The sequence below is a fragment of the Sinocyclocheilus anshuiensis genome, unplaced genomic scaffold (genome assembly GCF_001515605.1).
Source record: "Sinocyclocheilus anshuiensis isolate Anshui unplaced genomic scaffold, SAMN03320099.WGS_v1.1 scaffold1371, whole genome shotgun sequence".
Classification (NCBI taxonomy): Eukaryota; Metazoa; Chordata; class Actinopteri; order Cypriniformes; family Cyprinidae; genus Sinocyclocheilus; species Sinocyclocheilus anshuiensis.
In genome coordinates this window covers 1,207,950-1,222,319 of record NW_015539833.1, presented here as the reverse complement: position 1 = coordinate 1,222,319, position 14,370 = coordinate 1,207,950, and the positions used below count along the sequence as shown (strand labels likewise).

Here is a 14,370-nt window from a genome sequence, read left to right as displayed (position 1 = left end):
TGATCGTGTAAGGACCCTTGCTGTCTATGGGAGGGTCAGAGAGCTCTCAGATTCCATCAAAAAATATCTTAAATTGTGTTCTGAAGATGAACGAAGCTCTTACGGGTTTAGAACGACATGAGGGTGAGTAATTAATGACAGAATTTTCATTTTTGGGTGAACTAACCCTTTAACCAGGGTTCAAAGTCCGAAGTGAAAATATTCGCTGAAACAGTGTTACTCGTCAGTTGCTCAGTCACATTTTTATTAATTTTTACAAGGCATGTGACAATGCGATACATGTGACGTATTTGTAATGAGACTCATTTATAAATCTGCTGTCAACAAAAAGAAGCACTGAGGTCTTCCTGCGCGTTTACGCCAAAATAAAAGTTGACAAAAGCAAGAACTCCAACATTCATAAATGCTAGTATTGTAATTTTACTGTTGTTCTGTAAAATAAAATAAAAAGTAAGACAATAATAATGATAATAATTACAACAGCTCTGTTAATACATGCATTATAACATTCACACATAGTGTTCAAATTGGGATCTGTAATATTTTCTAATGTTTTAAAAGAAGTCTCTTCTGCTCAGCAAGGCTGCTTTTAATTTTACAGTAAAAATACATGCCTGATTCAAGAAAGGGGTCTGATCGCCAAAGAATATTATTATTTTAGTAACTTAATTTTAAGTTAAATTGTGCTTTGTTGGTATAATGTCTGCTAGAATGTTAAAAAAATGTTTAGTGTTAAATATTTTTAAATTGTTTTTTGTAATTGATTTTTTCTTTGAAAAACAAGACAAAACAGTAAAAAGCACATTTTGGCTATTTAATTTTTTTAAGAAAAAAATTGTCAAAATACATGGGGGAAAAAACTTGAAAAACCGTGTTCGGCATTCGGCCCAGTGTTTCATTTTGTTCAGTTTCGGCTTCGGACAAGAATTTTAATTTCGGTGCATCCCTAGTCTTTGTACCGTGTAGCATCTTTTGCTGTGATCTACCCACTTTTTCAATATGCAGTTGTATCATCAACATTTCCAGGTGTGATTTGCCATTTATGTTTATGTTGTCAGAAGACCAGCCGGATGTCAGTGTGGTGTTGTCAGCATACAGCCAGCAGGGGGACCCCTCCCTGTATCAGGTGTACTACAGCGGCCTGAAGAACTTCATCGAGTCCGTGCTGGACTGTCACCGAGCGGAGCTGTCCCAGCTCTTCTACCCACTGTTCGTCCACATGTACCTGGAGCTGGTCTACAACAACCATGAGACTAAAGCAAAGGCTTTCTTTGACAAGTAAGCATCAGATCTTGTTTACGTTGTGGAATTAATGAGGGATGATATGATTATCCTCATGTAATTTGACTATAATGACCATTTTTATTCTGTAAATCTAAACACTGGACTCTTCAGTAGTGGCTTAACCAGTTCGTTTCCTGTTTGCTGATAGGTTCAGCGGCGATCAGGAGTGTTACTATCAGGATGACCTGCGCATTCTCTGCAGCCTCACTAAGAAAGAGCACCTGAAGGGGAACGAGGTGCTGCTGGACTTCCGCACCAGCCGTTTCGTGCTGCGCATCTCCCGAGACTCGTACCAGCTGCTGAAGAGACACTTGCAGGAAAGGCATAATAACCAGATATGGAACATCATTCAAGAGCACTTGTACATCGACATCTTTGACGGCATGCCTCGCAGCAAGAGCCAGATCGACAGCATGTCCGGCAGTCTCGCGGGAGAGGCCAGACGAGAAGTCAATAAAGCCAAGGTTAGATACGTTTCCATATGGAAAATATACACTACCTTTCAAAAGTTTGAGGTTGGTGAGATTTTTTAAAAATGTTTTTGAAAGAACTCTTTTATGCTCACCAGGGCTGCATTTATTTGATGAAAAATAGTGAATAGTGAAATATTACAATTTAAAATAACTGTTTAATAACTGCGTTCTGTTTGAATATATTTTAAAATGTAATTTATTTCTGTGATCAAAGCTGAATTTTCAGCATCATTACTCCAGTCTTCAGTGTCACATGATCCTCAGAAATCATTCTAATATGCTGATTAGCTGCTCAAGAAACATTTCATTTTTGTGGAAACCGTAATTTTTTTTTTTTTTTTTTCAGGAATTTTCGATAAATAAAAGTTCAAAAGAACAGTATTTATTTAAAACAGGAATATTTCGTATCATTGTAAATGTCTTTTGATTAATTTAATGCCTTGCTAATTTCTTTTTAAAAAGTCTTTCGAAAGCTATTGTATATAATAGATGTTTTTTTAATATCATTAAGATACTTGATGGTATCACAATGACAGAGTTTGCACTTTGAGGAAATTATAAGGAAAGGCATTGAAAGAGATTTTAAAAAATTATCTCATAATTGCAGTCTCTTGAACTGAAATCATCTCTTATTTGAAAATGATTGTGTGTTTTAATGATGTCTGTTTTGTTTCTAATGGTACCAGGTATTCTATGGACTGCTAAAGGAGCCAGAGATTGAGGTCCCGTTAGATGATGAAGATGATGAAGCAGAGAATGAGGAAGGGAAGCCCAAGAAGAAGAAAACAAAAAAGGACAGTCTGGGCTCCAAGAGTAAGAAACAAGACCCCAACGCTCCTCAACAGAACAGGTATGACATTTTTTAAAAAGTTTTTATTCATCAAGGACACATTAAATTGATCAAAAGTGACATTGAAGACTTTTTCATTGTTATAAAAGATTTCTATTTTAAATAAATTATTTAGATTTTTCTACTCATCAAATAATATAGAAAAAAAATGCATAATGGTTACCATGAAATTATTAAGCAGCACAAATGATTCAACATTGATGATAATAATAAATGTTTATTGATAATACATCAGCATATCAGAATGATTTCTGAAGGATCATGTGACACTGGAGGAATGATGCTGAAAATTTAGCTTAGCATCACAGGAATAGATTACATTTTAAAATATATTACAATAGAAAACAGACTTACTGACTTAAATCTGACCCCAAACTGTTAAAAGGTGTAGTGTATATTGGACATATTTTTTTTCATGAGAATTTAAAGATGATGCTTAGAAATTATTTGAATCTGGATATATAGTTTCATAACCTCTGACATAACAGGATCCCTCTGCCGGAGCTGAAGGACTCGGACAAACTGGATAAGATCATGTACATGAAGGAGAGCACCAAAAGAATCCGGCTCGGCCCCGAGAACCTGCCTTCCATTTGCTTCTATACATTCCTCAACGCCTTCCAGGTTGGCAGTGTTTTTGTTGATGCTTTAGTTGGGTGTTGCTTAACTTCACACCTGCTGATCGTGTGTTGTCGCTCAGGGTTTGACGGCGGTAGACTTCACTGACGACTCCAGTCTGTTAGCGGGAGGGTTCGCAGACTCCACAGTCCGTGTGTGGAGCGTCACACCCAAGAAATTGCGCAAAGTCAAATCCACAGCAGGTACGTACCTCCATAATCACTCTCACATTTGAGTGAAAACTTTACATTTGATATCTTACAACTTTTAACATTCCAATACCTATATTTCCACTTTTAAAGACAATCCCCAATTTTCTGCTTCTAGACCCCAGTGTAAGCATTGTATGACGCCTTGTATGATTTCAATTATGCTGTCCTATTCTCTAGAACTGAATGTGATTGATAAAGAGTCTGATGACGTTCTGGAGAGGATCATGGATGAGAAGACGGCCAGTGAGTCGAAGATCCTCCACGGTCACAGTGGGCCGGTGTATGGTGTCAGCTTCAGTCCAGACAGGTATCAAATGTGTCTTCTGAGTATCTCTGAGTAATACAGGACAACAGGGGAGCTGTGTAAGCATAAGAACGACCAAACAATTAGTTTGCTGTGGACTAAACATGTTTGAAGTGATTTGATATCTTCCTGCAGCAGCTGATCTGACAGTGTGGTTTGATATCTCTGTGTGTCTCTCAGGAACTATCTGTTGTCCAGTTCTGAGGACGGTACAGTCAGACTGTGGAGCCTGCAGACGTTTACATGTCTCGTGGGGTATAAAGGACATAACTATCCAGTGTGGGACACTCAGTTCTCACCCTTCGGCTATTACTTTGTGTCAGGAGGACACGACAGAGTAGCACGGTACGGTAGATTCTCATTATTGTAATGCTGTTATTAATAATTTTTTTAAATGTTTTATTTAATTGTTTTTATTACAGTAATGACAATTTAGGTTTATTTAAATCTGTGTATACTAATACATATATTGAATGGGCACATTCTACAATAATGTATAAATATTTAATAGTATTTTTTTATGTGTGTGTGTTGCGATAATATATAATAATTGTACAGATATTAAATAAAAATTATATATTTATATACAAACATGTGTGTATATATATATATATATATGTGTGTGTGTTAATAATAATAAATATATCTGTAAATATAATAAGGCTTATTTCCTTTAAGCAAAGTCTTTAGATTTTTTTTCTTTTGATTTTATCGAGTAATATGACCTGAATATTTTTTGACAGGTTTTTCACCCAAATAGCTTAGCATTATATGATTATCATATAGTCTGTTTCCAAATATGGTTATGGCGAGACCCATCTATGAATGGCAAGATATTGCAGATGTTTTCAAGACCTTAATCAAATAGGATATCTTCATTTGCTTCCCAGCCTCTGGGCGATGGATCATTACCAGCCCTTGCGGATATTTGCTGGGCATCTGGCTGACGTCACCTGCACGCGATTCCACCCCAACTCTAACTATGTGGCCACAGGCTCGACCGACCGCACTGTACGCCTCTGGGACGTCCTGAATGGAAACTGTGTCCGCATTCTCACAGGTCACAAGGTATCGAAAGCTTCCAAAGGTGACTGGAAGATATGAGCACTGCACAGGAAATCCCATTCGTCTCATTTATGTTTGAATTTGCATTGCATCACTGTCTCTGTGAAGTTCTTTCATTATTCATTTTCTCCCTCTCAGTGTTATTCATGTAGCCTTACTATTATAGTATTTATGAATTGTTTATATTTTGAGTTTTCATTTTAATTTAGCTATATTTGTTTAGCTTTATTTTTATTTCAGTTTAGGCGAGTACTTCAGCTTAAACTGATTGTATTTCATTTTGTTGCCAAGGCGATATTTCTAATTAAGTTTTTTTATATAATTTGTATATTTTAATTCAGCTGCTATTCAAAACACTGCTCCTTGTCATTTCAAACCCATCACTAACAAACCTGCTCAACCCTTCGTTTCTTATGTCTATCTCATGTGCAATTTATTACCAATGACTATTTTTATCCTATGACCTATGATAATAGTAGTAATAGTAAAAGTGATAATGTTTGTTTTTCAGGGGCCCATCCATTCTCTAGCATTCTCACCTAATGGAAAGTTCCTGGCATCTGGATCCACAGACGGGAGAGTTTTACTATGGGATATTGGACATGGGCTGATGATCGGAGAGCTGAAGGGTCACACAGACACAATTTATGCCCTCAAGTTCAGCAGAGACGGAGAAATCCTCGCATCAGGTCAGCACACAATCTACTGAATGCCTTCTGTCGTCTTATTGATAGTCATTCAGTTCAGTTCAAAATTCCATGTGTTTTGCTCCAGGTTCTATGGATAACACAGTTCGGCTGTGGGACTCCATGAAGGCTTTCGATGAAGTGGAGACTGACGACTTCACCGCAACGACGGGCCACATTCACTTGCCCGATAACTCCCAGGAGCTGCTGCTCGGCATGTACCACAGCAAATCCACACCTGTCACCCACCTGCATTTCACCAGACGCAACCTGCTACTGGCCGCAGGCACCTACAACTCCCAGTAACGTGACCACATCTTCCTGAGGACAATGACCTTTCGTAGCTGTGTTTGTTTTTCGTGAATGGTGCATGTTATTGAAAGATTACTGCTCACCCTAATATGTGAAATAGGTTCAAGCGAAGTGAAAGACATCATAATGAACCATAAAGCACTGAGCATACAGCAGCCAGCGATACCTCTTGCAGCATTCATATGCTGACTCTAGATCAGATTTTACACCTCATGCTCACGAGAAGCTTATTTCTTTTTCTCATCGATAGCATCACTGCCATGCTTCCCATTTCAAACGGGAAATTTGAAGCATTCCCCCCCCATTGATCATTGATTGTCATTGATCTTTGAAATGTGTCGCATATGAACACGGTTCACAGTTTCTGTACAAATTTTAATACTAGTTCCTAAAATTGTAAATAAAATTTTCTACACAACGTTTGTTTGGTGTAAGTGATCTTTTTTTTTATTCTTTACATAGTTGAACTGAAGTGATGAGGTCAAAACAAGGACATCCAGCTTCCCGCACCCCTAGTTTCACCACAAAACATCCTGAAAACAGGAAAAAAAAGAGTTCAACGTAACTTTTGGAAATGTACATTTTGATTAGAGTTAAATTTAGGCAGTACTTACTATAAATTAACTTGATTTCACGGCCTTTTGCTTCTTGGGCTTTAATTTAAAGAAGAGTATAATGGCAGCAATACTGGCGTATGTGGCCAACACACACTGAAGTCAAGGGACAAAGAGAGTCTGGATTACTTAAATTAGTAGAAAAATACAAAGGCAATGCACACTTGAGTTTAACTGCATAATAATGGCAGAATTTGCATTATTCGAGGGTATATAAAAACGTACATTTCTCCTGCCTGTGATTGTGTATGAATTGAAGTACTTGGCGATGCCAGTGAACTGGTGGTGAGTTCCAGCGTCGTGTCCTCCCATGATTTCTGTGCGCAAACTGTTAATATACGCATTCATAAATGAAAATAAATACATTCAAAGTTACGCATCGCTTTTCATAAATGCGTAAGGACCATAGACTGTAAGGACACGCAAAATGCGTAAAGGACAACACTGCATATTGGAATAATGACAGGCTGTTTTTTCCTGAAATGTAGTTGTAGTTTTAACATGAGATTTTATAGGTAATTTCAATAATGTTTCAAAGATATTTAATATTATAATTTGTATATAAGCACCTCAGTCAAAGCGTCTTGATGGTAAATGCGACCTGAGGGCTTTACTGAGCAGCGTATATTCGTTTTGCAAGCATCGAGTTCTAAAACACGCTGAATAAAAGATATTTCTATTAAACTGTGAATCATGACTTACCGAGCGAGCTGGTGCCCTTCAATGGAGTGGCCGGAAAGTGAATGATTTAAGGAAATCCCGCCTTCGTGGTGATAGCCTGAATGGACTGCATTAACTGGATTACACTCACGTCAATCACTTCTTGCACTAACACAATAGGTTCGCAGAGACGTCAATCTAATTTTCCCGTCATCCTATTGGTTGATTCTTTTCCTTTCGGCATATTCTGAAATCCCGCCTCTCAGTGTTTACGTCCGGTTTGTACAGCTCGCACTCTCCTGAGGAACATGCGAGATTTACTTGCATTGAGTGTGTTTACGTGCATTGAGCTCTACTCAACGTTTTATAGCGTAAGTCAAATTAATTTGTTGTTACCGCTAGAGGGGTTTAATGGTAGTTGTTGCGTATTTACATGTAAGTAATATGTTGACTAAACGGTGCATTTTATAGTACAAGTTAGTTATATATGTTGTGTTTTCTAATATTGCCGTTTGGTAAGAACATGTAAGCAGTTGTAAGACAAGACAAATTCATGTCTAAAAGACTGTTTTATGCGTTTGTTTCTTTATTGGAACTCATTAGAGCTTTTATATTTAGGTACATGGTGAAGAATGGCGTCTATGGAGGAAGATTTTTCCCGTGGTGGGACAAAGACCACTGAGCCCAAAAATGTTAAGGCACATGGCTTGGACAATCTTTTTGAAGTAAGAAGAAGAAGAAGAGGAGGAGGATGATGATGATGATGATGATGATGATGATGATGATGGTGGTGGTGGTGGTGGTGGTGACTACAACAGTGTTTTTTTAATGAAGATCAATGTGCATACAGCAGCTTGCACATCTTGCTATGAGTGTAATATACAGGTATGTAATATTTTTCAGACACGTGAAACTGGTTACAAAGAAGAGAAAACTCGTGCAACAGGATGAAAAGAAAAAAAAGAAACAACAAAAATTGGAAGAAGGGGATTTCAAGCTTAATACTGCTGCCAGAGTGGAAATTCTTCATCTTCGTGTATGCGTAAACTCTTTTGTTAATATATACATTTTAAAAAAACAAACACCGAAGAATTGAGTCATGCCACTGACGACTTTGTGTCTGATCACTCTGGTTTCTCTGTCTAGAATCTGAAGATTGGCACGCTGATGCTGGGCTGTGTGAAGGAAGTGTCAGACTTTGAGGCGGTAGTTGGTCTCCCAAGTGGTCTCGTTGGTTACCTGCCAATCTGCAACATTTGTGACTCCTATACCAATATTCTTAAGGACAAGCTGGACTCTGAAGACAGTTTGAAGGTAATGCAGCTGCACAAGGAAAGAATGTTGTCGTTAAACAGTATGATGCATTTAGTTTGTGTTTGTCTGCTCTTCACAGGAAATTGTCCCTCTCTCACAACTACTTACTCCTGGAATGCTGATCAGATGTGCTGTGTCGTCTTTAGACTCCATTAAGGAGGGTCATATTAGTCTTAAAGTGTCAATCAGCCCTAAAGAGGTTAACAAGGTGTTGCGTTCAGGTTCTTTGAACCCTGGAATGGTGAGTTTGCAAACTTTTGTTTATATTATAAGCAAATAGATGCATGTATCAAACGGAATTCAGTGTTCTTTTGATGCAGATATTAAAATGATTGAATTTTTAGAAAGCAATTTTAGAGGAAATAATTATAATCAAATAGCAAGTAGATTTTTATAGATGCAAGAATATGAGGTCTGTAAGATTTTTTTTCTTATGTTTCTTATGCTCACTAGGGCTGCATTTATTTGATTAGAAATGCAGTAAAACAGTAATATTGTAAATGAAATATTATTACACTATAAAATAACTGTTTTCTATGTGAATATATTTTAATATTTAATTTATTTCTGTGATCAAAGCTGAATTTTCAGCATCATTACTCCAGTCTTCAGTGTCACATGATCCTTCAGAAATCATTCTGATATGCTGATTTGCTGCTCAAGAAACATTTCTTATGAAGAACAACTTGTTTGTAATTATACTAATGTCAACTTTTAGTCTTAAGTAGACAATGCAACTCACTCGTGACTTGATTGGTCAAGAGCCGCTTCAGTGAGTTAGTGAGACATTAAATGATTCAAATGGATAACTTTCGAATACTAGACTGATTTGTGAACGTTGTTGACTTCATTTAAAACTTTTTGTTTGTGTTTGTTCTTTTGCCATTTTTATTCGTTTGTGTTTTATTTAAAATATTTGTATTCAGCTTTATTTTATTTTTTTTAATTTTTACATTTTAAAACAGCAACCAAACTAACATTACTAGCTAATCAGAAGTTTTTGCTCTTATAAACACGAGACGCGCATAATAGTATTGCAGAGTTGCAGCTGATGAATGGAAAAGAAGCCTGGGTCTCGAGCACGACACATTGAAAAAGCTGCGAGGAGTAATGGTCAAAGATTTCCATCTGGCGTAATCTATATTTACATAGAAAAGCTATTAAAAAAGCAGCTTTTTTTATCACATCATCTCCATAAGAACGATATGATTGCCAGAATGCATTTACCTGTATTTTTGAAAAGGTTCTGTTCACACATGATCTCTTAAAGGGGTCATATTATGCTTTTTTAAAGATCATTATTTTGTGTATTTGGTGTAACAGAATATGTTGACATGCTTTAATGTTCAAAAAACACATTATTTTTCAAATACTGTACATTATTGTAGGTCCCAACACAGGAGAATACATCAACATATTTCTAAATATGCGATTTATTGTACATCGCGATTTCAAAATAAAAGTTTCTGACTTTGCATGAGGCCAAATATTAAAATTAAATGGATTTAAACGTTGTTGAAATACATGACACATCACCAGTCCGTTGGTGCCCTCTGCAGGTATTTGTTATAATATAGGCATATTACATTATGTATTTAACAGTGTTCAATAAAACAATTTACTTGGTTTTGATACTTTTTTTGAGGTCAATTATTATTACCTCATCGTTACTTTATATATAAATATAGTCATATTAAAGCCTGTTTTTCACTTAGTTCTATTTGTATTACTAAAAAAAACATCAGATTACTCACTTGTCAAAATAATTAGTAGATTACTTGATTAGCAAAATAATCATTAGTTAAGCCCTAGATTAGTTAAAACATTTCAAAATACAACTGCATTGTTTTACTTTTTGTGATTAAAAGACAAATATTTTAAAAAAATCAGTTTGAATAAGGAAAGCGATAACTTTGCCATAGTATCCTTTCAAATGTTAAAGTTGCCACAGTCCGTGCATTCTTTGCATGTGCTGCACTTAATTTGTACCATTTTGTTTGATCAGTTTATTTATTAGAATTCGAAAGATAATAACAATATTGATTGATAAGTGAGACTGAACTGTAGTTTTCTGTAGTAAACGGTCTTTGTATATTTCCTATTTTATATTCTTTCCCTAGTATTTAATTTACATTAGAAATTTTCATTTCTTTTGAACAGAAATTTCATGTTTTAGATTGTAGGTCATCTTGTACCCTGTCAAGGACAAAGCTAACCAGCAAAACTTGATATCAAAAGCATCCTAAATGTTACATGTGTTTGCACCATATTGTAATGAGTAAACTTTCTTGGTATTGCTGTTTCAAATATCCCTCCATAATCTGTAGTCTGAGCCTGTCAAGGGCTAATGGCAATGGCAGATACGTTACTAGTTAGTTTCTTTTTTTGTTTGCCAAATAACCCTGTGTATGTGTCCGCCCCCGCAACCCCTGGAAAAAAGTTCAGGGTCAGGATTTTTTTTTTGTCAGTTTTAGTTTAATTCATTTTAGTACTTCAGTTTATTTAAACTTATTTCAGTTATTAGCCAAGGCAACATTTCAAATTGTTTAAGTTTTTAAGCTAATATATTTTTTCCAGCTTTTTCAATTACCGAAAAATAGAGCTGTCATGATTACGATACATTATTTTTTTTAGATTTTACTTGGAAAGATGTAATTAAATAGTCCAATATTATTTTCTTTAATGCTGTGAAAATGTATTTTGTTTATTTATATATTGTTTCTGTTCAATTATAATCTTGGTCCACTTTACATTCACACTCCAGTGAAACCTTAATACAATACAATATAATATAATATAATGCAATATAATATAATGCAATATAATAATGTTGCATATAATATTGCATATAATATAATATGCTTACATTTCCCTTATTTGAATGGCAAAATGTAATTGAAATTTAAACTGCACCTCAAATAAATCAGATGATTAGTCAGTTGCGATAGATTTACCGAATTAGGCTTACATTTACATTTACATTTAGTCATTTAGCAGACGCTTTTATCCAAAGCGACTTACAATTGGGGGATACATAAAGCGATTCTTCTTAAGAGGCAAACAGACACAGGAAGTGGTTGTAATACCAAGTTCTTAGACATTGTTCAAATAAGTACAAGCTAGAAAGAGAAGGAATAAATAAAGAGAGAGAGTTTTTTTTTATTTTTTATGATGAAGTCAAGTAGCTTCGAAAGAGATGGGTTTTCAGCTGTCGCTTGAAAATTGTCAGGGATTCAGCATTCCGGATAGGGGTGGGAAGATCGTTCCACCAGCCAGGAGTGGTGAACGAGAATGTTCTGGAAAGTGATTTTGAGCCTCTCTGTGATGGTACCACGAGGCGTCGCTCACTAGCGGATCTCAGACTTCTGAAGGGGATGTAGATTCGTAGTAGTGAGTGGAAGTAGGCGGGTGCTGAGTCTGTGGCTGTTCTATATGCAAGCATCAATGTCTTGAACTTGATTCGAGCCGCAACCGGTAGCCAGTGCAAGGAGATAAAGAGAGGCTTACTTTTAATTATTTTACTTTTTGTTTACAATAACAGCACTGCAGAATACTGATGTTGAAGTCAAATGTCTTAAATAATTTGATTCCAAAAAGAGCCACTTCCTGTTGAAATGATACTCACATTGGACTGTCTACATATACCATCTAGTGAAAAGCATGTGAAACCGGCAATTTTACAATTTCAATTTCAGGTTGTGTATACATTTCGTCCCCTTGGAATTCTAAGGTTCTATCTGACATTTTTGTCAAAATTGAGTTATTCACATATTCTTATTCTGTGACAACTTATTTACATTATGTAATAGATTTTTTAAAGGAACATTCCACTATTTTTGAAAATAGGAAAATCAAGGAACTTTGCTGCCGTACCATGGGTGCAGCAGGCGCAATGATATTACGCAGCGCCTGAAAATAGTCCCCAGCTAGGTAACTAAACTAAGCCAAAGGTTGTTGGTGTTGGTACCAGCCGGCCTTTTCGTCTTTCTCTTTCCCTCACAGGTAATACTTGTAGTTTCATCTGCAATCATAACTGTTATGAAGCACAGCACTATCAGTACTGTCAGAGGAGATTTGATGTGACAACATTTCCTAGCTCATATTTTCTCTTCGTTACACTGAGTCACACTGCTCTTGATGTGTCCTGACGCATGTGGTGGTCGTCCCTCGAGTGTCTTTAGCATTTCCTGTGTGTGCCGTTGCTGTAGGGACGTACACGCTGGAGCAAGTGTTGGTCACCATGGCGGTGGTTTGGAAAATTGAGCCTCACATGGGACTTTTTCTCAAACTCCCATTTGAGAATTCGGGCTTTGCTTCGGTAATAGATCTCTCTGATGCATACGCAGACAACCCGCTAGAGCCCTACAAGCTGGGCCAGCTAGTCCGGTGAGTCATGACCTAGTTGGAATTGTTTATGATGAATGTCTGAAAGGATTTTTCCTGCATAGAAGCTCTAAAGAAGCTCTAAATGTGAAGTTTGTTTATGTTTGCGCATGTCTTTTGTCCAGGTGCTACGTTATCGGGGAGGAAAATGGAAATTTCAACATTTCATTACGTCCCTCCAGGTATATAATCAAGTATCTATCTATCTATCTATCTATCTATCTGTCTATCTGTCTGTCTATCTGTCTGTCTTTTTTAATTTATTGATTTATTTTTGTTCCTTCATGGGATGTTGAAATTAAGCTTATGACTATAAATTGGCCCATTTAGAATAAAAAAAAAAAGTTTGAAGCAAAACATGCTTTAAACAAAATGTACTACATTGAATGTTATAAAAAAACATTTGAATGGACATTGCTGTAGTTTGTGCTCTTTCTATCCTGAGAAACCAGCAGCAGTGTGACATGTTGCCTGAAGTAATAAATGGGTGGTCTGTAGGTCTTTGACCCATATCATCTGTTGCTTTCTTCTCAGAATATTGAGAACATCCGGCCTGCATGTGCGTAATTGTGCAGATGATGGGAATGATTTTCTGTTGGCTTGTATTTTGTGGCCACTGTCTGACAAGTCATTTGAAACTATTAAATAATTTATAAAACAGGCCTGTTCTCATGTGGATATCTGACAGTCCATTTCCATTTGTAGTCATCTTGAAAGCATTGCAACTAAATCTTAAGACTTCAGGTTTGCTTTGTTTTAGATTTAAATATGAACATAATTTCAAATTTAGCTTTGTCTCATTGTATTTTCCCAAAAATTTCAGCCATTATTTTTTTATTTTATTTTTTATTTTTTAATTTTCCATTTTATTTAATTTAAACTAAAATTTCTCCCCTTTCTGCAGATTGTATAAGGACCAGCATAAGAATGCTACAGACCCAGACATTCAGTCAATTTCCGACATAAAAGAGGGCCAGATTATCAGGGGATATGTGACGTCTATTACTGAACTAGGCATATTTGTGAGGTAAAGTATGTTGATTTTGATGCACATTTTTAATGAAACCAACCAGTTGAATTAAAATGATTTTTCTTGTATGAAAGGTTATCAAGGACCATCACAGGAAGAGTTCAGTTCCAGCATGCCACAAAATACTTTGTGAACAATCCAAAACCTTTTTCCGAACACATTGCCAAGAATGCATTGCTGACAGCCAAGGTTCTCAGGTAATATATGTCTACATGTGTACATGGGCCAGCTATTAATACAAAATTTAAATGTAGCTATTTGTAGTGCTATATGACTAAAGACAGTTGCTTCTAAATCAGTGTGAACACCACAAACAACCATGTGAACCTGTCACTGCTGTCAGAGGACATTGGGAAACAAGATCTACTCCCAGAATCCCTTGAGCTTCCATTGCGTTTGACTGAAGAGCAGATATAAGAATGTGACAAGAAAGCCACCAAGAGGAAACGGGTCATTTCTGAGAGCCAGGTCTGTGTGTGTCTCTGTCTGTCTCTGTGTCTGTCTGTGTGTGTGTGTGTGTGTGTGTGTGTGTGTGTGTGTGTGTGTGTGTGTGTGTGTGTGTGTG

The 14,370-nt window shown here is 36.4% G+C and overlaps 2 protein-coding genes and 1 pseudogene across 5 annotated transcripts in view; 2 read left to right on the top strand and 1 right to left on the bottom strand.

Annotated features, from left to right (window-relative positions):
- Nucleotides 1-6,358, top strand: part of LOC107684290 (transcription initiation factor TFIID subunit 5-like) — a 9,873-nt gene extending 3,515 nt beyond the window's left edge. Inside the window, exons 2-11 of one of the 2 annotated variants that reach the window (XM_016480524.1) lie at nucleotides 1,059-1,278; nucleotides 1,433-1,748; nucleotides 2,444-2,607; nucleotides 3,096-3,231; nucleotides 3,308-3,428; nucleotides 3,615-3,744; nucleotides 3,922-4,086; nucleotides 4,632-4,809; nucleotides 5,318-5,495; nucleotides 5,581-6,358. In XM_016480524.1, the coding sequence (XP_016336010.1) occupies nucleotides 1,059-1,278; nucleotides 1,433-1,748; nucleotides 2,444-2,607; nucleotides 3,096-3,231; nucleotides 3,308-3,428; nucleotides 3,615-3,744; nucleotides 3,922-4,086; nucleotides 4,632-4,809; nucleotides 5,318-5,495; nucleotides 5,581-5,798 (1,826 nt within the window). In that variant the 3' untranslated portion in view covers nucleotides 5,799-6,358. Of the gene's footprint in view, nucleotides 1-1,058; nucleotides 1,279-1,432; nucleotides 1,749-2,443; nucleotides 2,608-3,095; nucleotides 3,232-3,307; nucleotides 3,429-3,614; nucleotides 3,745-3,921; nucleotides 4,087-4,631; nucleotides 4,829-5,317; nucleotides 5,496-5,580 lie in introns of those variants that run through there. The other variant, XM_016480525.1, reaches the window with a different exon arrangement.
- Nucleotides 5,852-7,196, bottom strand: LOC107684291 (up-regulated during skeletal muscle growth protein 5-like). 3 transcript variants are annotated; one of them, XM_016480529.1, is made up of 4 exons: nucleotides 7,121-7,175; nucleotides 6,644-6,735; nucleotides 6,419-6,514; nucleotides 5,852-6,337 (listed from the first exon to the last, which is right to left on the bottom strand). In XM_016480529.1, the coding sequence occupies exons 2-3, from the start codon at nucleotides 6,728-6,730 to the stop codon at nucleotides 6,425-6,427; spliced, it is 177 nt and encodes a 58-aa protein (XP_016336015.1). In that variant the 5' UTR covers nucleotides 6,731-6,735; nucleotides 7,121-7,175; the 3' UTR covers nucleotides 5,852-6,337; nucleotides 6,419-6,424. The 3 variants fall into 3 exon arrangements, with proteins under 3 accessions (XP_016336015.1, XP_016336014.1, XP_016336013.1); XM_016480528.1 differs by lacking the exon at nucleotides 7,121-7,175 and adding an exon at nucleotides 6,988-7,057 and having other exon boundaries at nucleotides 6,644-6,746; XM_016480527.1 differs by having other exon boundaries at nucleotides 6,229-6,337; nucleotides 6,644-6,746; nucleotides 7,121-7,196.
- Nucleotides 7,197-7,381: 185 nt separating this feature from the next.
- The window catches only part of LOC107684315 (protein RRP5 homolog), an 11,777-nt pseudogene continuing 4,788 nt past the window's right edge, over nucleotides 7,382-14,370 (top strand).